Consider the following 21739-nt stretch of genomic DNA (forward strand, 5'->3'; position numbering starts at 1 on the left):
CATCATCCATCCATTTTCTATACACCGCTTAATCCTCATTAGGGTCGTGGGGGGCTGGAGTCTATCCCAGCTGACTTAGGGCGAAGGCAGGGGACACCCTGGACAGGTCACCAGTCTATCACAGGGCTACACTTAGAGACAGACAACCAACCATCACATTCACACTTACGGACAATTTAGAATCACCAATTAACCTCAACATGTTTTTGGACTGTGTGGGAGGAAGCCGGAGAACCCGGAGAGAACCCACGCTGCACGGGGAGAACATGCAAACTCCACGCAGAAAGATTCCGGTGCCCCCACCGGGACGCGAACCGGCAACAGTGCTACCAACTGCGCCACCTTGCAGCTATTCTACATCATTTAAAGACTTGTTTCATTACGATTGTATACGAGGAGAACTTTTTCATGAACATGACGCCTTACTTCTGCTGTTAAACACTGTTAAATGCAATCAGTGTTAGTATGCTGAACTCTGATCAGTGTTGATGGTGCTTTTTTACTCTTAACTCTATTTGCATCTCTGTCTTTGAAGTTTTTCACAGGAGGTTATAAAAGGGAGTAAAACCCCGTAAGGCCCTTCTGAGTTCCAACTGCTATGTGTCCTACAACGGTCCTCTGTCTGATATCCACATTGATTTCCATCCATTTGGAAATAGGTGACATTTGCTCTGCCTTCGTCCTCCCAACATAAAGGCCAACAGTTGAGGGAAAACAGATGGGGAATTCCGCTGACAGTCGGAATTCTTCTGCCGCTTCATTCAAATGTGACGCAGCACTGGAACTTTTAGGCTGAGACGCTCCTCTCATGCATCCTCGCACCAAAACAGCCTCATTCAGCGAGCTTACAGCGATTGTTCTGCTCACTCTAAATAAGGAAGTTATTATTTTCATACGAGCACAAAGAGGGCAGGTGTTACTAGAAGTATGCCACCCCTCTCGCAACGCCGCCGCCGCGCATAACATTCTCGCTAAATGCAGTGATTCTATTTATATAATCCCGCTGTGCTAACGAGTAAGCAACTCTCAGTAATCTTTGATTTAGTTGAGCTTCCAGCATGAACTGGCAAAGTCAAATATACCACTGTGTGTATTTGTGTTGTTGTTGTTTTTTTTAAAGATCAGCTTGCACGAATACACAGACAATGCTTCCCTCTTCCAATGATTTCAAACAAAAATAGACAAGAATGGGAATATTTTTATGACATTTTTCTATCTACAGTAACCATTCCTCTGGCAGCCCACGCACAGCAGGTTACATAAATGGTTTCAACACTCAGCCCACTCAGTGTTTTAGTGGGCAGTCCACAAGTGAAAGAGCTGTATATGTGTTCACTAAATGACCTATGCTTCTCACATTCTCCAAGAAATGCTGCACCACTCATCAGCAGCCCCTGTGAACTCATGTGTTGCTGCTTTGCATCATGGGGGAGGAGGTTTGAGTTCAATGAGTTATTGTTCATTTAGAACAGCCAAATGTGTTTTCTTTCAACTCTTGCATCTTGAGTTTTTCTTGCCCTTTGCCATATTAATTGATTTTGATGTTTATTCCTGTTATGTCTGGTATGTGTTTTTATTGGCTGTCAGCAAGATTATGCAAAAAAAAAAACTACCAGGCTGGATTCCATGGTGTTTGGCAGAGAGGTGAAGCAAAGGAAGGACCCCTTAAATTTAGGTTTGGATCCACATCACTTTCTTTAAAATTGCAAGATAGGCCATTGGCTTTGGTGGGGGGAGCGCAGTCTTCTAGTTTTTGCTATTAAACTATGATGACAATTTGTCTACTGACCTCCTCCAAGTTGCCCAACACAACCTATGATTTAGCTGTCAAGTAAATATACAGTATGTACCCAGCTGAAAGGCTTTGGCAGTCTACATTTTGCAGATATACAATATAAACGTCCTGTGAGATTGCAGGGGGAAAGGCAGGAGAAGCCATCCTGGTTCAAGAAAATGTACTATACAGTTTAGCACCAACAGATGAAAATCTAAGATGCCAACAGAAATTGTAGGTCAGGAATCTTTCTAACCTCAGATTCAAATGGTTGGATTTACACTGTAAAGAGCAGGTTGACTACAAACATGATGCAGGAATTTGCTTCTACACAACCGACATTAACATAAAGATATATAAGTACTTGGCACAAGAGAAATTGCACCCAGTTATTAAGCTTTCATACATTTCAGCTTCCATATGTGACACAGTTGTAATAAATAGGCTTAAATCCATGTATTAAAGGAAGTCGGAACATTCAACCGCTGAAAAGAATCGACAAAGATACAGAGACAAGCCAAACACCTTTATTTTCCAGTGCGCGAAGGTACAATTTATTTGTATTTCAGCTCAACGATTCGATGATAGCAGTTAATAAAATAAAAAAAAAGAAACAACAACACACACAAAAAGAAACTCCATCATGCACTTTAGCCTCAGTAGTTACACTGCCTCCTCTTCAAGTATGTTCTCGACTCCTCCTCACCTACCGCCTCCTCGACATCCTCTGACCTCCTCTTCTGCCGTTTTTTTTTTTACTTAATAAGGAAGCTACAAGACAAAGGAGAAGAGAGAGGGGGGGAACGAAGCAAACAAAGGAGAGTAGGAAAAGAAAAGAGGGACATAAATTAGGACTGCCGCCAAGCAGAGATTTTCAGTCGGCAAGTCATTAGTTAAAGCCGTCAGTCATTAATAGCTGTCACATGGTTTAGATAATAAGTGAATCGTTTCAATATAGATGCTTTTGGGAGAATTAGAAAGTGGTTTAAGTCCCTGGTTTGAGAGACAATATTGAATATAGCGTTGTTAGAACTATGCTAGATTACAGAGAAAACCATCAAAATGAGTCTTTAAAATCTGTCAGAAAAAGCTGCAAAAAGACATTTTGTTCACGTATTCCAACAAACTTTAGCGCAAATTCACATAATTATCATTCTTGACACACGATAAACGAATGTTTTGTCACCTTCTTGGCGTTTCTTTACCTTCTCGAAATGATCCTAAACTTTAGATTTGTAATTACAAACAAAACCAGGGACCAACCGACCAATCAGTTCTCATCAAACCAACATTTGGGGACTTTCATATCGATAAAAGCCTTTTTCCGCTTTACTTGGTGTTGCAGAACAACACAGAGGCCAAAAAAAAACCCAACACACACACACACAAAAGCCTGTGGCCGTTGGTGATTATCTGTTTAGAAAGTACTTATTGCGAGTTCAAACAGTTTCCCGAAGCATGTAATCAGGTAAAATTGCTCAATTGCTTGCTGGAGATGCATTTGTGTTTACCAAATAGGAAGGAGCAGCAGCAGCAGACCTGCCCCCAAATATTCCTACACGCCATTCAAAATTCAAAACACGCACTTTATTAATACGTAGCGGGTCACAGTTAAATATAAACAACAGAGATTTAAAATGCCGCCTCTTGGAGCTCAACGTAAGCAGCGGTGAAGTGTATTATCGAATTATATGAAGTACACATTTGCTTCACGGTTATTATGGCACTTCAGAGATGGTGCTGGCTGCTTCCTCATTACATACAATTTGCTTTTATTGCTAAACATTTCTGTGTTTCATATCAAATAATAAGCATACACTAGATGGTAGGTATCAGTGACCTATTTTTAGGAAGTGAAAAATATATCTTCCTTCTCAGGCTGAATTTAATGTCAAGAACCAGTCACGCTTTTGCTGCTCTGCATCTCATATTTCACATAACTACTGCTGTGATCTTGCTGTTGTATAGGTGGACTGGTAAACGAGTGGGAGGAGTAGAGTTCATTACAGCAAATGATTCCCGCCTACAATAGTTTAACCCTGATGGCATCAGTGTACTTTGGAGGCCTTTCCACGTCATGTTCACTCTACGTTTCCTGGGCTGAAGCCTGTGATTTGATAAATGAAGAGTTCATTTGCAAAAAAAGATAAATCCGTTTTCGTAGATTTTCAGGAAACTTATTTTTTGGTTGTCGTTTGCTTGAGATAATCTCAATCAAACTGTAGATTTGACTCAGTAGAAATGACATGACGATAATAAAGATAACTTAAGCAGGGGTTTTTCTAGAAAAAAAATTGGCGAAGCGACCGAGGAGGGGATGCGAAGCCTTTGAAAAATTGAAGCCTAAACGGGACATTCTGAGGCTATCTGAGAGAGAAACTTTAGCTCATGAAACTTCAGAAATCAAGACACTATCAACTGTTGAGTAATTGTTGTTTGGTTAGAGTCGTAATACAGCTGTACTCTGTAAATGAAAACATGACAAATACTTCTACTACTACTGGCCACCTTTATCCGATTTGTGGCAGAAAAAACAAGTCATCTTCTTCTGCCCCAGACACACTTTTGCCTTCTTCTGTTTTGTGCCGCCAGATGACATCTTTAAATGCCCAAGCGTGAACAAAAACAGCTCTTTTCTGTCAAAGCTCCCGCGCCAGTAGGTGAAAGGTCATTCAGTCTCCAGAAATCTCGCTGTGTAGGTCAGCTGACCTTGCATGTAACCTCTATGAAATCTCGCGAGAGCAGCTAGCAGCAAAACAACATGGCGCCTCGGCATGGAAAACGCCAATTTCGATCGTTTTTTTGCACCGTCTCACGGTGTATCTGCCGCTATCGGAATATGTCATTATAACGTTTGTGATGAGCCGATACGTTGTCTTGTGATGGTGCTGGGATATTGTCACGGCCGAGAAGATCGTTTTCGTCAAGATTGCATGTTGTACGGCAGCATGTAAGAACATGGCCCAAGTGTTACTAGGGTTCAGTCGGCATTTTGGTAAGAGGGCGCAAGCCGGGAGTAATGAGGGCGCAGCGCCCCGGTAACATTATTTAGACAAACCTCTGCTTAAGTCAGGTAGACGATGGAAAAGTGGGTTTTCTCAAGGTTTGTGAAGATGGAGTTATCTGTTTTTGCAAATGAACTCTTCAAATATTACAGGAAACATGGAGAGTTTTCGTTTGATTCACTCGAAGTCAAGGCACAGCAGGTCAGCTCAAACTACAGATGAACAAATTAAACATGTATGAAGAATCCACTTTTAAATGGATGTTTTCCTTTAAAAGATGCCAGTTTTCCAAATTAATAGTACCGCATTACAGTCAACTTGCTGGAAATTAGGGGAAAAAAACAGCAACTCCAGAGGAATAAAATAAAAGGTTACCAGTTCCACACCACCAGTAATCCTTCCATCAGTGCCTTTAAGTCTCTCAACAACAATTATTGGATTTTAAACCCCTCCACTGAACTGGAACACTACAGTTTGGTCCTATTTCATCTACAGGTTACAACAGGGCTCAATACCCCCACCGTGATGGTAAATTAGCTGAACTGCTGAAGTGCCCTCAACTTCCTGAATGTCTTTTAGCTCCACAGATGAGTTTCAGCAGCTCAGGTTTCAGGTGTTGTACACAAAATATCCTCCTGCTGCTTAAGTGGCGAAGAATTGGACCCAGACTCTTCAGACTTGTGGAGTGTTTCCCGTCACACATTAAATCTTTTTTTTTTATGTAGTGGGTGACCTTTAGTTCAAAGTGGGACAAAATTGCTGCTGTTCAGGCTCACTAAGCTAAAGAGCTTCAGTGTCCAAACACATTTACTGCATGACAACCTTTAGGAAAGAGCCATGATTTCTAATGATGAGGACTGAACGGGGGAAACAGGCGATAATATACTGAATATACAGCAAAACAAGAGAAAAACGCAGCGATCCCACGAAATCAGGCTGCAAATCTGTTCGCTGTAAGACTGGCCTCTGGAGAAAGAACGTTGGCTCTGTGTCTTGTACATTTTGGAGGGAGTGTTTCCAATCGAGCAGCTGTCATTAAATCAAAGGAATAATGGGAATGGATGGATCCTGTTTTGGCCTGGATTTCTGCACTGTGTTTGCAATAACTCTGCAGCGATTTTACGTCAACTTCAGTGATTTTGAGATGCACCGTGCGCCTGTGGATTGTGTTTGAATAGCTGTCGAGGACGCCGGGGTGAGAGCGTCTGTGCGGCGGTGCTGTGTGGTTTGCTGTGTTTACCTGTAGGGGTATCCGTGATACTTTGACCTGAAGATGGAGAGCAGGAAGCTGAAGAAAAACACCACCAGGCCGAGGCCAACCAGGCAGATGACTGCAAAGAAGCACACGGACACAGAATGCTGTTACGCAACACTACTGGTTAGAAGGACGGTGCAATGATAACATTAAGTGTAACATGATCTCTAAACCTAAAGCGACTCCATTTGATGCTTTTGGCTTTACATATTTCTCCATCTCTGCAGGGCCTGCAGACACGCTGATATATGCATAATAATTAGCAGACAACGGCCTGTGAGAATATTTGATTCCTGGCTAAAGGCATCCATTTCAATCATTCCACGCACATTATAACCACTGATGCAACTCTCTGTTTGATCTCTGTTCAAATTGAATGTGCTTGCGAGGTTTAGACATGGTACACACTGAAAAGCATCCCTCTTCATTTCCTCTACACACAAAAACATACAAGCAACCTACAAAGGCCTGCACGCGCGCAACCTGAACGATGACACGAAACAATATTGCTGAAACGTTTGCAGAAAGGACACCTAAAACATTACCCGGCGCTTGTCACGGTGAAAAACGCCTTTAATATTCACCTTTATTTACACAACGCCTCAATGTATGTGCCGGCGCCTCCTTCTCATTATCAGCTTTGCCGTGTTGCAGAAAAATGTGTTTGAAGCCATTATCATCTTATTTCCTCAGTGGCTATTCTAAAGTAAAATATACATAAGCGTGATCTTTAATCTGCATGGGAATTGTGTGCGTGTGTGTGTGTGTGTGTGTGTGCGTGGGTGTATGAGTGTATGCACACCCTCATGCAGTGGCTAATCCCTGAGAAGCACTGTGTTAAATTAAACTGTCACCACCGACTGATATTGTTAATCAGGGATTAGGATGAGTACCTCTCCTGGAGACTAAATAGTGAGATATCTTCTTGTTCTCACTCTGTATGTGTGTGTGTGTGTGAAGAGAGAGAGAGGGACGATGTCAGAACAAAAGATTTGGCTGGGAAAATGTAAGATGGATTCTCAGCGTCAATTTGTGTATACGTGCCGGGCTCCGGTTGTTTGCGCGGCTGCGGATGTGTGGTCCGTAATGTATGCGCGCGTAAGACTACATTCGCTGTCATTGCTCAGTGTCAGCCGCTACGCAACTGTTCCCCCTTTCATTCTTTCACTTTCCATGCATATCAAACGCTCACAATTCAGCATAAGTGCGGCAGTGTTTGTGCCGTGACACAGCTGTGCGTGAGGAAGTGCGAGCATGAGAAGGAAACAGCAATTGATATGACATTCAAGTCCTAATCCATTTACCACAGACACTCTAACACACACACACACACCCTCCTCCGTGTACAGCAAGCGTCTGTGTGGTTTCCTAACACTGTTGACCAAAGGCCATCTAAACTGTTTGAAACACTTCTTTACTTTAAAGACGTTACTGTTAAGAGGTGAGAGGCCAGATTTGGGGTTAACTAAGGGCTGCACTGATAACTAATTCAAGACAATGTCCGGACAAGTGTCGCAACACAAACCTGTGCCGAGTGGCTTAATTGAGAACAATGCATATTTGAGAGTGTGTCTCCACGGACAGCCCTCGTGCCCCCCCGTGTCTCCTGGTTTGCCACATCTACATATGTGCCTATTGAGTGTGTGAGCATCAGACACCCGTGTATCTTCATTAAATATAGAGGGGGGTGTATTTCCCTTAGCTCATCAATTATGACTGAGCGATCTTAGTATGCATCCATGGATAATGACACTCCCATGCGCACACGCACTAAGCATGCTAATATGCTAAGTGATTTATGACCTTGGCGAAATGACAAGTTGCTTAAGCTGAATGATTTCCCTCAGTGACAAAGGTGGTAATCCCTCTTTTGACTGTATGACTTGGCTCAATTCGAATCACAATATATTGGCATGGTAAAAATAAATTTACATTTCCCGAGCAGGAGAAAGCCAATAAACATATTAAGTTAAGCCTATCTCATTAGGAGGACAAATATGAATAGATCGTGACGCTAAATGGTTCTTTGCGGTTTATTCCTTAATTAGCAACCGGCTGCTGACGACATGAAGTGACTCAATCGGCGGATAGAATCGGCCACAAGTGATTGTTTTCACACTGAACCGACACAAAGAAGCCTGTTTTTTGTCTTTGCCTTTTTGGAGGAGATTGATAAAGTTACCACTGTGACATTCTGAAAACAGCCTCAAGTACAGTGACCACTTGATAACGGTTTATATACACAATGATTTGCATACATTGGCATATGTGTATGTAATCGCATTAAGGGATATTCAGGAGGATATGCATTCGCAATGTACTCTCTGTGCAATTGTGAACATGGCTGCATTGCCTGTTTACTGCGGAGTTCACACCAAAAAATATGTCACATTTTTATGTGAACTTAGAAATATTCCAAAGAAAGTAGGGACCATGTTAACACCTTTGTACATGAGGGATCTCAGAGGATAAGCAGCGGTCTCTAAAGTACTTCTCAGCAGGGGGAAAAAAAAGGCCAAATGCTTGAGGTGTGCAAAGACATATCAGCACTTCACAATGGATGACTGGGAAAAAGAAAAAAGGAAAAAAAGAAGGTTTTATTTACTGATGAACTCCAGTTAGAGCTGACCAGGAGAGAGAATGAAACACGGTGTGTCCAACCATCAGTGAAACATGGCGGTCAGATGTTTCGCTACTCTGGAGTTGGACATCTGTGCTGAATCGACACCACCCCGACCAAGGAGAAACAACCTCCTGTCCTCAGAGACCTGCTTTACCCCTCTATGTCGTGAGCAGGAGGATTCATACTGCAGCAGGATAATGAGCCCAAACACACCTCAAACCTTTTCAAGAACGACTTGCAGAACACAGAAGATGGAGGCCTGCTGACTGTCAGAGACTTTCCTCCACAGTCACCTGACCTTGAACATTTATAGGGACACTGGGGGAAAGCCAATCCTTCCTGTCATTAACAGAAGCCCTTTGGAACATTGTAAAATCATGCTTGGATAACAGCGATAAATGGGTTATTACAGTTTGTACAAACTGATAAAGTCCATGCAGCCAAAGAGCTGCTAGTGAAAGGGTGGCATAACAAACAGGTAAGACATTCTGAATTTCCCGTACTTTAAAAAAAAAAACAAAAAAAAAAAACAACCTTTGCTTAAACTGCTGATCAGATAATTTTATGAGTAACAAGTATGTCATTCAAGAGGAATACAAATTAGAAGCATCTTCACCCGTGCTCTTAACTTTTAAACCCCTTGTATGCGTTTTTCATATGAAATTTAAACATGTGCATGCTGTGAAAACTAATTTTTCCTTCATAGCCTCTCATTAAAGTCTCTATTTACTCACTGATTAAAACCTTCTTTAAGTGTATCATGCCTTCCTTTAGATTGTGCAGATCCAAGTCCTTCCACCAACCATTTTGTCATTAACTGCAGCTCAGCACACCAGCTCACCTATGACGCCACTCAAATGCTTGAAAACTACTTTAAGCTGCAAAATTGCAAAAAGCTATAATATTGAAGTAATGCAGTCATACGTGTTCAACCCAGAAACTAACTCCTACCCTGCAAGCTAATACGATTGCTTGGTTGCGTATGAAATCCTGGCTGTGTGAAGCTATGAGACTGTCAATGGTATACTGTGGTTTCAAGGCCATGGCTTTAATTGCTTATTTTGCTCATAATGTGTCTTGTAGTATATAAAAAAAACACCACATGTTAACCAAGCAAAGAACTTGATTTCCAAATCTTAACCTTTTTGTAGAGATTTTGTAAACGAACAAAAGTTATGTTTACATTTGTTGTAAATGCAAAATGTGTCCTTGTGATCTAACAGACATGTCATAAGTGCATTAGCTTGTAGTGTTAAGGGGAGAGAGATGTGTGTCTTTAAATTTAAACTTGAACAAATAAAGAAAAGAATGACGACACATTATTTTTTGTTGTCATTTTTTTTTTTATACTTTCCAAGATGGGGTGTGAAATCTATACGTCACAGCACTTGACCAGTCTTTATTTTTTTCTTCCACTGACCACTTTTCCATATAAACCCCTCTATGTAGTGAGTTTCTACCTCCATTTACAAATTACGCTGAGAAATAAAGTGTGTGCTGCTGTGATTTCACATGCAGATGCCCATGGCAGCAGCAGAAAACTTCCTGTAGTTGCACTCAGCAGTATGGAAGCTATATGCCAGGGATTTAACACCCACATCCAGTGATTACACGACCATCCAAGCCTTAATCCTCTCTCTATTACTGACAGACGACTATTCTCTACGCTTCTTTATAATGCACTTATTTAATTTGCGTGTGCACATGCACGTGTGTCGTTTCCATGACCGTGGTTGTGAAGGACATTTATGTTATCCGGGCATGTGTGTTGACATTTGTTGTGTAGTAAGTCTTGTAAGCATTAACAGCATTAAAATGCGATCTGAGTGATGTTTCTTTTAATTGGTTAAAATTAGCAGGAAGTAATTATACAAAGGAGGGTGAATTCAAGTAGCTGATGTATTAAAAAAAGTACAAGTTTTGCATATAATTAGTTGAAGACAGGAGAAAGAAAAAGTAAGGTGAAGAAAGACAGGATTAAAACAAGCAGAAACCAGATAAGAGATACCCGTCACAAATTAAGGAGCACGGAGAGTCTTCTGCACTGTGCATGATATGTCAGCATTAAACAGGTGATAATTATGTGCACACGCGACTTTCTGCACGTATGTAGGAGTGTGTTCGGTCTGATTCTGAGAACCAGGTCTTGTAGTTATGCAGTCATTATCATTTTAATTGCCAAGCCTTAACATCTCAAGGAGAACTCCTGGGTGATAATCTTGCCTTTAGATTTTTTTAGAGATGCTGTAGAGTGTGTGGCCTCGTGGAAGCAAGTGGAACAGTTTTTGAGTTGCTTTTTCATCCCGCCGACTCTAATTAAATTCCACTTGTGGTTGTAGCTGTGTTTGAGGTAATTACCAGTGCGGGTCATCTACTATCCATCACCCCCTGTGATAATCTCGAGATTGAGCTGAGACCCTTGCAAAATATTAAGGACTGTTTGGAGGCCTGTGCTGATTTTTTTTTTTTTAAACACGACAAGTTTGGTCAGGCACAATAGGTACAAGAGATGAAGGGGTGTTTCTGAAAGTACATTTCAGAGTGTAACTATTAGGATGATTGCTAGATGATCGACTATATCTCAACAAAAGCAATATATAGCATACTTCCATAATACCATTAATTCAATACGCACAATTCACCAGATACACATACTATAATGAAGATGTATATGAAATTAGCATTTAAATAATACAGTCATGACTTGATCATCCATCCATTTTCTATACACCACTTAATCCTCACTAGAGACACGGGGGGCTGGAGTCTATCCCAGCTGACTTAGGGTGAAGGCAGGGGACACCCTGGACAGGTCACCAGTCTATCACAGGGCTACACTTAGAGACAGACAACCAAGCACACTCACATTCACACCTACAGACAATTTCGAATCACCAATTAACCTCAACATGTTTTTGGACCGTGTGGGAGGAAGCCGGAGAACCCGGAGAGAACCCACGCTGCACAGGGAGAACATGCAAACTCCACGCAGAAAGATTCCAGTGCCCCCACCGGGACGCGAACCATCAACCCTCTTGCTGCGAGGCAATGATGCTAACCACTGAGCCACCTTGCAGCCCTACGACTTGATTATCTGAAACTAAATGTAAAACCTTCTTTTATGTCGGATAGCAAAGCTGTCGGATTGTCAAGACGAAGGTCGAGATACAAGGATGGCTTGATGCTTGAAGGGTGATTTGTTGTTAATATGTATTGTTTATAGTTGTTATAATAACTAGTGTGTTGTTAGAACACTACGCATCGCTGGATTTCACAGCTAATTGACCAGAGCGCTTGTGCACGGGCCAGTCAGCTGACATCAAAGGTAAGTAAATAAGTCGGATTGTTCAGTCAGATAATACGCTGTTGTCCTTATTTGTAACATAAAATGTCATGTTGGAGTCAGAATCCAAGGCAGTCGGTGTGTTAAGGCTATTTTTTTGGGTTCCGTTCATTTTTTCTATAAACCTATCGCATAGCAAGGTTTCAGATTGTTACGAGTTGGAATGTCGAGTCACGACTGTTTATGTCCCTCATATGTAGCAACCTCCCATCTGAAATGATGAACTGTGTTACCTGTTTTTGACTAAACGACAACTATTTTGCGCTGGTCTTGTTGGAAATGTTTCCCGCAGATACTATAAATTCAAGGAGAAAACAAATCCTCAGCATGAAGGCTTTTCTTCTGTATGACTGAAACATAAAACGCGGTGTATTTGTGCATTCATCACTATTTGGAAGGCAAGAGGCACCACTGCCTGTTTTGGGCGACAATTTATGCCCAAATGCTCTCTACTGTCTCCCAAGCATACTGGAGTAGAGCACTATAAATGTGAAGGTAAAGAAATCTGATAATACCGGCAGAATCTACATATCCACGTCATTTATACATACACGTATCAGCAAAGGTTGACGGTACACCAATGGTTCTTGGTCTTATATAATTGCAAGGGCATTAGAAATCCATAATTAGACTTTAATTGCCAGAAAGAGTAACAGGAAAAAAACTGGGATTCTCTGAAAGCTTCTCATCAAGGATCTGAATGTGAAAGCATCTGTGGGTGGCACAACCCTTCCCAGGGTGAAAAGATTTTCTGTTTTGCTAAGAGGCTCCCCAACAGGCGCTGCTATAGCTCACCTGGTTGAGCTGGCGTCCCATGTACAGGGGCTACAGTCCACGACCCAGCGGTCATGGGTTTGAGTCCCGCTCATGACCCTTTGCTGCAGGTCCTTCCCCCATTCTTCTCCCACTTTCCTGTCTCCCTCTCTCTGTCCTAACCAATAAAGCCGAAAAAGGCCAAAAAAAAAAAATTAAAAAAACTAAACAAAAACAAAGATGCCCCCCACCAAAAGGGGAGACCCTAAATACATCAACGACTCTGCTTGTTGACCAGCACAAGGTTGTCCACTCTGTCCACCAGCATCTGCAGGCCCAACCTCCCACTTCCCCCTGAGATCAAGCCTCCAGAGTGACTGCAGGGGATATTTTTGGATTGCAACAACTCCAAGGGCATGCTCGTCACAATCTGGCTTTTCATGATAACAATTAAATGAGCTTCCAGATCACCACTGCTTTAACCAGCTTCTGATCAGTACACTGGCATAATATTCCATACATTTCTGTCAGTTCTTACACACTGTTGCTTCATTCTGTTTCATGTGTTTTGTGTTATGGTAGGGTTGCGTGATTTGTTCAAAATCTTGCATATATTTACATAAGTTTGCTGTCTTTCTGTTTTCCACTGGCTCACATCTCAGGTCCTAGCTCATATTGATACCTTGCTACTTAGCCGATTTATCCCATCTACAATACTTCCTTATTGAGAAGCTCTTCCTGGCAGGCCTCCTAGAGGAATTTTTCTTTTCATGTTATCATACTTTGAAGGTCTTTTGGCAGACAAATGGTTAAACTGGGTATGAATAATAATTTTAATGAACAATCCAAAAAATTCATTACCGAGCTCGTTTCATTCACCACTATACTTATTATCCCATTATCAGATTATAAAGACTGTCCATGTTTTTTGTTTTGTTTTGTTTTTTTGTCCTCATAAACATAAAAGGGTGGTCTTATTCTCAAACACATTCTGAACCCAGTGACACATTGGCCTAGAAGTCTAATTGTCATCAAACAAGACTGAAGACTCCCCTTCAGCATAATCAGTGAAGTGACCACGTTGATAATTTACTGTTTGCGCTGCTGATTGTGCATTGTGCTGGGTTTTCAAGAGGGTCAGTTTTGTGTTGACAACTCTCCGCCTCCCCACAGCAGCATATTTGCAGAGCTTTATTAGTAGGTAAAAGGAATGCGATCAACCTCTGCTGGATCTCAAAGAAAGAAAGAAAGGGCGACTATGTTTTGCTTAGAATTTCAAATCAATTAGGATGAATCACTTGAACATTCATGTGGATAAATATTACAGGTTTGGGGTCTTTTACACTTTGTCAGCTTAATGAATGAGTTCCACATTTGACAAGAAGATATGGAGAAAGACAATTACAACTTCATGTATCGTGGATTTAAGAGGGTAAGTTTCCATTATGAACGGATTCTTCAAAGCGCAATGACAATCTTTTTGTTGGGTGAACATTTAGAGGTAAATCTAACTCATGTTTCCAAAGTTCTGAAGTGGTGTGAAAAAAAAAAGTTTGAATCAACTAATCCTGTTAACAAGTTAACAGGATTAGTTGATCCTAAACTCATGTATGATGTATGATGAGCAGCAAATGTATGCATGCTTCTGAGGAAGAAAAGGAGGACATTCAAGAATGAATATAAATATGCCAACAGAGCTTCAGCTGCACTGCTGGAACTCTACCTGTTTGATGGGACATTTAATAATATGCATTCAGTTATAGAGACTTTGGGAATCAAGAGAGACATCAGTCATATTTATTTCCATCTGCCTGCGCTTTCTGTAGTTACGGTCCATCGCTAGCAGTGATAATTTGTACTTCTCATTTCTTCGGAACATGATTTTTGTGTGATTTCAATTCATTTTACATTCTAGTTAAATTAAAATATACTGTATTATTAAATTTTAACATGGGATTTCTGTGTAATGGTCCCCACAGCATTTATTTTAAAAGTCCTTGAGTTGAGATTTTCGGAGCTTGCTGGTCATAACTGAACTGTGCCATGAAATTCTCCTTCCCTTGCAGATTGTGTAGTTGGTGGCTGCATAATTATTTGCTGCTGTAGTAAATCAGATGTTAATTTTGAGCAGATTGTGACTGCAAATTGAGTAATTATCATTATTCTTTGCCTTGGCATTTTTTTTTTGTATTTTGGTGCTGTTTATTGGACAGATCATACACACACCCAGCTGGATTTCATTTGCAATTCCTGTGCATGTGATGTTTATGGATATGAAGAACTTTGGTTAAATCGGGTTCATTCTGATGAAGCCACATAAATGCACCTTTTAAAGGTTATTACCCACAGCTCAAGTACAGTTAGGTAAAGGCTTATCATAGGAGAAATGAAGAAAAGTGGTCGCATGCCAAAGTTAATCAAGCTTTCCTCAGGCATATCTAAGGACTGTGGTTGCGTATTCAGTGGCAGTTATGGGGCAGGTGAGGGGTCATCTCAGTGATTATCTTGAGAGCAAAATAAGCACTTCCCATTTTCGTCGCTGCTCCAGCTAATTGACAGTTATGCAAATACGTGTCACACTAATGACAGTACTGAGATAATTGTTAATTTATGAACTGTGTGCATGTGTGTGAGTGCACGTGTTAATATTTGTAATGGAACAACTTTCCAAGGTTTATCTGCTGTTTAAGTCCATCCATTATCTACACACCGCTTAATCCTCACTAGGGTCATGGGGGGCTGGAGTCTACCCCAGCCGACTTAAGGCAGGTTCACCTGGACATGTCACCAGTCTATCACAGGGCTACACTTAGAGACAGACAACCAAGCACACTCACATTCATAACCTACGGACAATTTAGAATCACCAATTAACCTCAACATGTTTTTGGACTGTGTGGGAGGAAGCCGGAGAACCCGGAGAGAACCCACGCTGCACGGGGAGAACATGCAAACTCCATGCAGAAAGATCCCAGGCGTCCTAACCGGGACATGAACTCGATCTTCTAGCTGTGTGGCGACAGTGCTAACCACAGAGCCACCTCGCAGCCCGCTGTTTAAGTCGTAACTGCTATTTTAAAAAAATAAAATAAAAAAAAAGTTGTGTGGCTTTGCTGTCTTCATTGTGCTGTTCTGATTCACTGTTTTTCAAGTGTTGTTGCAGTGGGTGGAGAAATAGAGAGATCATAACTGAAAAGGAAAAAAGTGTCCGTTTTGAATAAGTTTGCATACCCACAAAGAAACTACATCTTGTAAAGTGCGACTGAGTGTTCTTGAACCGAAACCATCCCCCAAAGTGCTAGCTGTTGCAATGTCATGGTGGAAAATTAGAGCATGGACAAGTACTAGCGCATGTATTCTGACAAAAACATCGCCTGAATTAAGCATAACCGAAGGCTACAAAAGGCATTTGTGCTAAACAGTGTAGCCTGGAGTGTTTGCAAGGAAACACTGTTTTCCAGTGATAGAGAAAAGCAGAAGGATGCCTCGCAAACAAACAACAGCTTATACAGTTGATGAGTGTAAGTCTAATTTTTAAAGAAGGAGAATCCTCGCAGCGCTCCTTAAGTCTGACAGCCAAAATAATTTATTGTTAATGCCTGAATTTGTGGCATGCCTTTGACCACAAGACATTTTAATTAGTTGACACATTTACAGCCGAACCATATCGCTCTATGTTTTGTACCTCATTAAAATGTTTAACTTTTTACAGCTGCTTTGTTTTTTTTCCTTAGCTGGAATTACATCACGTTATTGTTCTGTGCATCTGCAAGAAATAACGGTTTGTTTCTGCGACAAGAATTGCAATGTTGCCTTCAAACAGATGTTAATGCATGCGAGGCGTCGCGATAAATCACTCACCTGCAAGTTACTCGAACACACACCTTGCTCATGCTCCTGACACTCCTGCTTTACTTATAATGCTACAAAATGAGGTAATGAGGTTACAAAAGGAAGGGGAAAAAAAAGAAGGTAAAGAAGCGGAACAAAATCACTACTTACTTCTTCTTTTGCCAACATCTCCCTTGGAGGTGGCAGCTTCGTTGAGCAGCACCATCCCCATGGTGATTGCAGCATCTGGGGCAAGGTTGTCAAGGAAACTGCACACTTACATACAAGACAGGAGGTCGCTGGAGGTACACACTGACCCAGGAAAAACTGGACACGCACTTACATAAAAGCACATATGCACACATGTGCATAGCGGCACTCGAGCAGATTAGCGACAGTCAAGGATGTGGACGAATCGCAGGAAAACATGTCCGGTGCAGAGCAATCAAGTGCAATTACTCTAAAACACATTTGATACAAATGCACAACCTTCGTGTTTTCTTGAGATTGTGTCAGAAGTTAATAAAAATGCTAATTCTGAAGACCGTAGGTAATAGTTTATTGCGTTATTACATTCACCAAGGAGGTTACACTTTCCGTGTGGAGAGAAGAAACCATTAAATTTTGGTGCAGATTTTTTAACTAGTTTAGGAGACTGGACTATTGGCCTCGGTGGAGGTCTGTGCTTTCTCAGTTTATTGTAATATTATATACGGTGACAGAAAACTAAAAGATAAACAGGGAGTGTCACTCGCCACGGAGAAAGACTGTTTTCAAATGTGTAACAGAAAATGTGTTTTTTTTTTTGTTCAAGGGCAATAAATCATGTAGAATTACACTGTAGCAGAAAGCCAACAACATTTTAATTGAAACTACTGAATCAAATCTGCAGAGGTACATTCCAGAGGTGCCAGAGGTGAAATCTTCAGATTTAATATTCAATCATTTCTTCAAAACCTCACACAGATTTGTGATACCGGGTCAAACATAAACGACCAAAAAACATATTGGCGCACATAAACACAAACACACGCCACGTAAAGTTGACACAGCCTTGATTGAATATGCAAAATAAACACTAATTTTCATACTTTCAGTGGGTAAAAAAAAAAGAGACATTTTGTTATTTATTTAGTTTTTTTTCCCCCTGTAGCCAGCAGCAATTAATATTCCAGAGACATCAGAAGGAACTGCTACTTCTTGGTCTATTATACACAGAAAACCTCCTGAGTTTTGGGGGAAAAAAAATGTTTTACTGTTATTACTTTGTGAGTGTATAAACAAGGTACATGCATAACTCTTCCACCACCAGGAGCTTTGCTTACAATCAAGCGTCATGGCTTGAATAATAACATTTAATCTTTAACATCAATGCAACTTTTATATTTTAAAGTTATTTTGAGTTGATTTCTTTAAGCAAATGAGCTATGAATAGTGGAACACCCTGACTCTTCTTAATGCCTGAAGCTATGTGGCCATGATAACTGTGCCAGGGAAAAAAAGAACAACGAATAAGCGGCTGCAAAAAAAAAAAAAAAAAGGCAAAACTGCAATAATTATTCTTTTAAAGTAACAAGTAAACAAGAGTGGAAATCTGTTTACTAAAAAACACATGGTATTTGTTGTTGAATAGTCTTTGCTTCGGTAGAAAAATGAAGCATAAACTGTGATGCCACCACAATAGAGCACAGTTTTAGAAAGATAAAACGACATAATCCTGAATGAGCTAATGCTGAATGTTGTTGACGAGGAGATTAAAAAGTAATTGCCGCAAAGATGAAAATCATACTGCCAATCAGCCAAGATTTTGCGATGAAGTAACTGTGAGACCTGTTCTGCTCATTCTGACTTATCTATTAACTGCTCGCACTTCTTCTGTGGTGATTATTTCTGTTATTCTACTAACGGTGTTAGTGAGGACTTGTTGAAACAATAAACATTTAATAGTGAACAATGCGTATCATAATGCAAACATCCATATCTCGCGGAATATTTAACTGAGCTGTTGTGAAATCACTGCATCCTCACATAGCTTAGTGTCTAATTACCGATTCTTCTCTTCAGCACGCTCTGCATACAAATTCGCACAACTGAACAAAACCTGATGGGGTGCACAAACAAAGAGTGCCACATGGGAGGACGCGGAACAGAAACGGAGGCGTCCTCTTGACGATACGGTAAAAGACACGATACGCTGATGTGACACTAAAGGAAGGAACGTCTTCGCTCACGCAGCGGTGGAGGTGAACCCTGGGTGGCTGCTGCAGTGTGATACTAAAGTCCCGTTAACAAATGGAGACCTATCAGTGTATAGGTAGGACACCAGCTGCTATACTCGCTGAAATCTAAAGCAGGGACCCACTGACTATGAAGCATTCTCTTCATTTGAGTACAATGCTGTAACCTTGAACTATCAGCCGCCACTATTGACGATAACGATCTACAGAAGGCCAGAACTCTTCCCTGCTGATTCTTTGGCTGAATTCTCTGAATTTCTCACATGTATTCACACTAGATACGATGGTTCAGCTATAATTGGTGATTTTTTAATAATGCATGTTGGTAATAAAGACAGACAACAAAGACAAGGACTTTTTAAATGTATTACAGCGTGTTAATGAAACCAACTGATGATCTAGATCAGTGGTCCCCAACCTTGTTTAAACCATGGACCGGTTTTAAGCAAGAACATTTTCTACGGACTGGTCATCGCGCATGTAACAAAAAATGATAGTTTTTTCTATTAAAAAGTTTCCTAAATGATTCAAATTACTTGCTAAATATGTGTTTACTTTTTCTTCCGTCTCAGTATCGAGTCCCTCCCACTTTCCAAAGAAGCTCTCCTGAGATGTTTGTTTGTTAAATGTATTTCGGCGGCGGTTAGACTGACGGCTTCGTTTAATGGCCGGGCATGAAAACTAATAAGAGTCAAGTGCGAGAAACAAGCACAGATGGATGTGACAGGAAGACGAGCTAGTCATTTTTCAAAATAAAACACCCTGCAGACTCAACTGGAAATAAAAATAAACCAATAAAATGCTTTATTTTTCTTTCTGTGTGGCCTGGTACCAAATGACCCACAGCCTGGTACCGGTCCGCAGCCCGGTGGTCGGGGACCGCTGATCTAGATCACACTTTGGACTTTTAAATAGGCTCAACATAAATCTTTCTTATGTCATTGACACAGCCCTATATGGCCACCACTGTGTATTTGTTTTTTGTACACAGCCAAATCCAATAGAGAAAGTGGTGAAAAAGCAGTTTTAGCCTATAAGGAACGTCAGATTTCTTTCCACAGAAACCAGATTATATCTACTCCCTCCTAAATGCTTTACCAGTACGCCTATTACAAGCCTTAATGCTGTTGCACCACTTAAAAAAGGCAAACAACTACAAAGTCATGAAACCACTAAATTAAAGAGGAACAGTCATATAGCAGAGTGCAAATAGCACACATGTGCATAAAAACAATTTATCAATAAAAAACATACATTGATAAATAGTGCTTGTAGTAAAGCGATCCAGACCACTGGGAGATGTTATTTTTCTAACCTGATAAATTACATAAGCAACCTCAGAGTGCCTTTTACCACCACTGACCATCTTATTAGCGCCGTTACAGACCATAGCAACCAACTCAGGGCCTCTAAATGTGATTTGCGCACCACTTCAAAGAGAAGACAGCCAACATCAGGTCTAGTATCTGTCAACCCCACCATGCCCTCAGAGCTGAAACACCCAGCGTACAGGGTGAGGCCCTGCTGGACAGTTTTAGCCTGGAGTCCTCTACATGCACCCTTGACCGAATCCCAACCTCCTTTAAAAAAAAAATTAATTCTGTGAGCAAGTATGTTTTTTAGTCTCTTGATAAAACACATTCTGCAGAGCTTTACTTGTGAAGCCTCTTGTTGAAAAAAAAAGGTAGCCTTGATCCCTCGATGCCCAGCAACCAAGACAACAGAGACATCATCAGACGACACATCAGCTCTTTCCATAGCTATGCCGATGACACACAACTTTAAATGGCAATGTCATTTTGGAGATAAAAGATCATTTGGTTACATTTTTTAAAAAAATATTAATGTCTGGACTTCACTAAATATGTCACAGCTCAACTAGGATAAAACTTCTTTTTTGTTACAGGTTCTGAGGCTCACAGTAACATGAGTCACAAACTGAAATAGTCTTCGATTCACAATGAAACCCACAAGCAAGAATCCTTTGTGAGACACACATCTGAACTTTAAGTCTCCTGAAAGGGAGTTTGTCTCCAAATCTACCTTTTATTACCTCAAAAACATTACCAAAGTGCAACCATTTCTTTCTTTGAGTGACACAGAGAATCCCATGCACACAGGCTTGACTACTGTAATTCTCTGCTATCTGTTCTACCCAAAATTGTTCAAAATCACCTACAGCAGAGTCAGAACTCTGCAGCCGGAGCCCTCACCGAGACGACAAGGAGAGAACACATTCCGCTTTCTTTCAAGTCCTTCCATTGGCAGCCTGTCAATGTACAAACTAATTGGAAATTCTTTTTTTCTTGTTTTTAAAGAACTTCATGGTCTTGCGCTGGGATATACTGTATTTCTGGCATGCTCACAGTGTATGAACCATTACGGCCCCACAGGTACTCTATTGATGTTCCTTATGTGCTGGGCTAAAACCTTCAGTGAGGCAACTTTTTTGCTTTTATGCTCCAAGCCGCCGGAACATTCTGTTTGCGGACCTGAGAGCAGCTGTTAAAATCTTTAAATGTAAACTTGAAGCTTCGCTGTTAAACCTGGCTTTTGATTGCGTCTGGTCGATCGACATTACTTACATTGGATTTAAAACTAGTCGTTTATTACGTGTAAATGTTTTGTCTTATTTCATCTAGTTTTTGTTTTCATCAGGGATGTGTGAAACCCCAAACAGACCAGAGTTAAACACAAGCGATGCAATTTACTCTACAGTAGCGGGCTGATTTAGCAGTATTACGGAGAGTGCGGCTGCAGGGTGATAATTTCCATTTTGTCTTCATCAGTGGGGATTTTCACCCAAGAATTCATTGATCCTGTCCCATTTCATTATAACTGAAGGAACACATAATACCACTAGGAACAATCACACAGTGATTGATAAACAACAATTTGGGCATTGATTAAAAAAAAAA

The 21739-nt window shown here is 40.8% G+C and overlaps 1 protein-coding gene across 1 annotated transcript in view; it reads right to left on the bottom strand.

Annotated features, from left to right (window-relative positions):
• Positions 1-2279: 2279 nt before the first annotated feature.
• The window catches only part of LOC103358334 (tumor suppressor candidate 3), a 95884-nt gene continuing 76424 nt past the window's right edge, over positions 2280-21739 (bottom strand). Inside the window, exons 8-10 of the mRNA XM_008283261.1 lie at positions 16756-16830; positions 6020-6110; positions 2280-2545 (exon numbers count right to left, since the gene is read on the bottom strand). Coding sequence (XP_008281483.1) covers positions 2530-2545; positions 6020-6110; positions 16756-16830 — 182 coding nt within the window. The 3' untranslated portion in view covers positions 2280-2529. The remainder of the gene's footprint in view (positions 2546-6019; positions 6111-16755; positions 16831-21739) is intronic.

The sequence above is a fragment of the Stegastes partitus genome, unplaced genomic scaffold (assembly GCF_000690725.1).
Source record: "Stegastes partitus isolate 25-593 unplaced genomic scaffold, Stegastes_partitus-1.0.2 Scaffold304, whole genome shotgun sequence".
Lineage (NCBI taxonomy): Eukaryota > Metazoa > Chordata > Actinopteri > Pomacentridae > Stegastes > Stegastes partitus.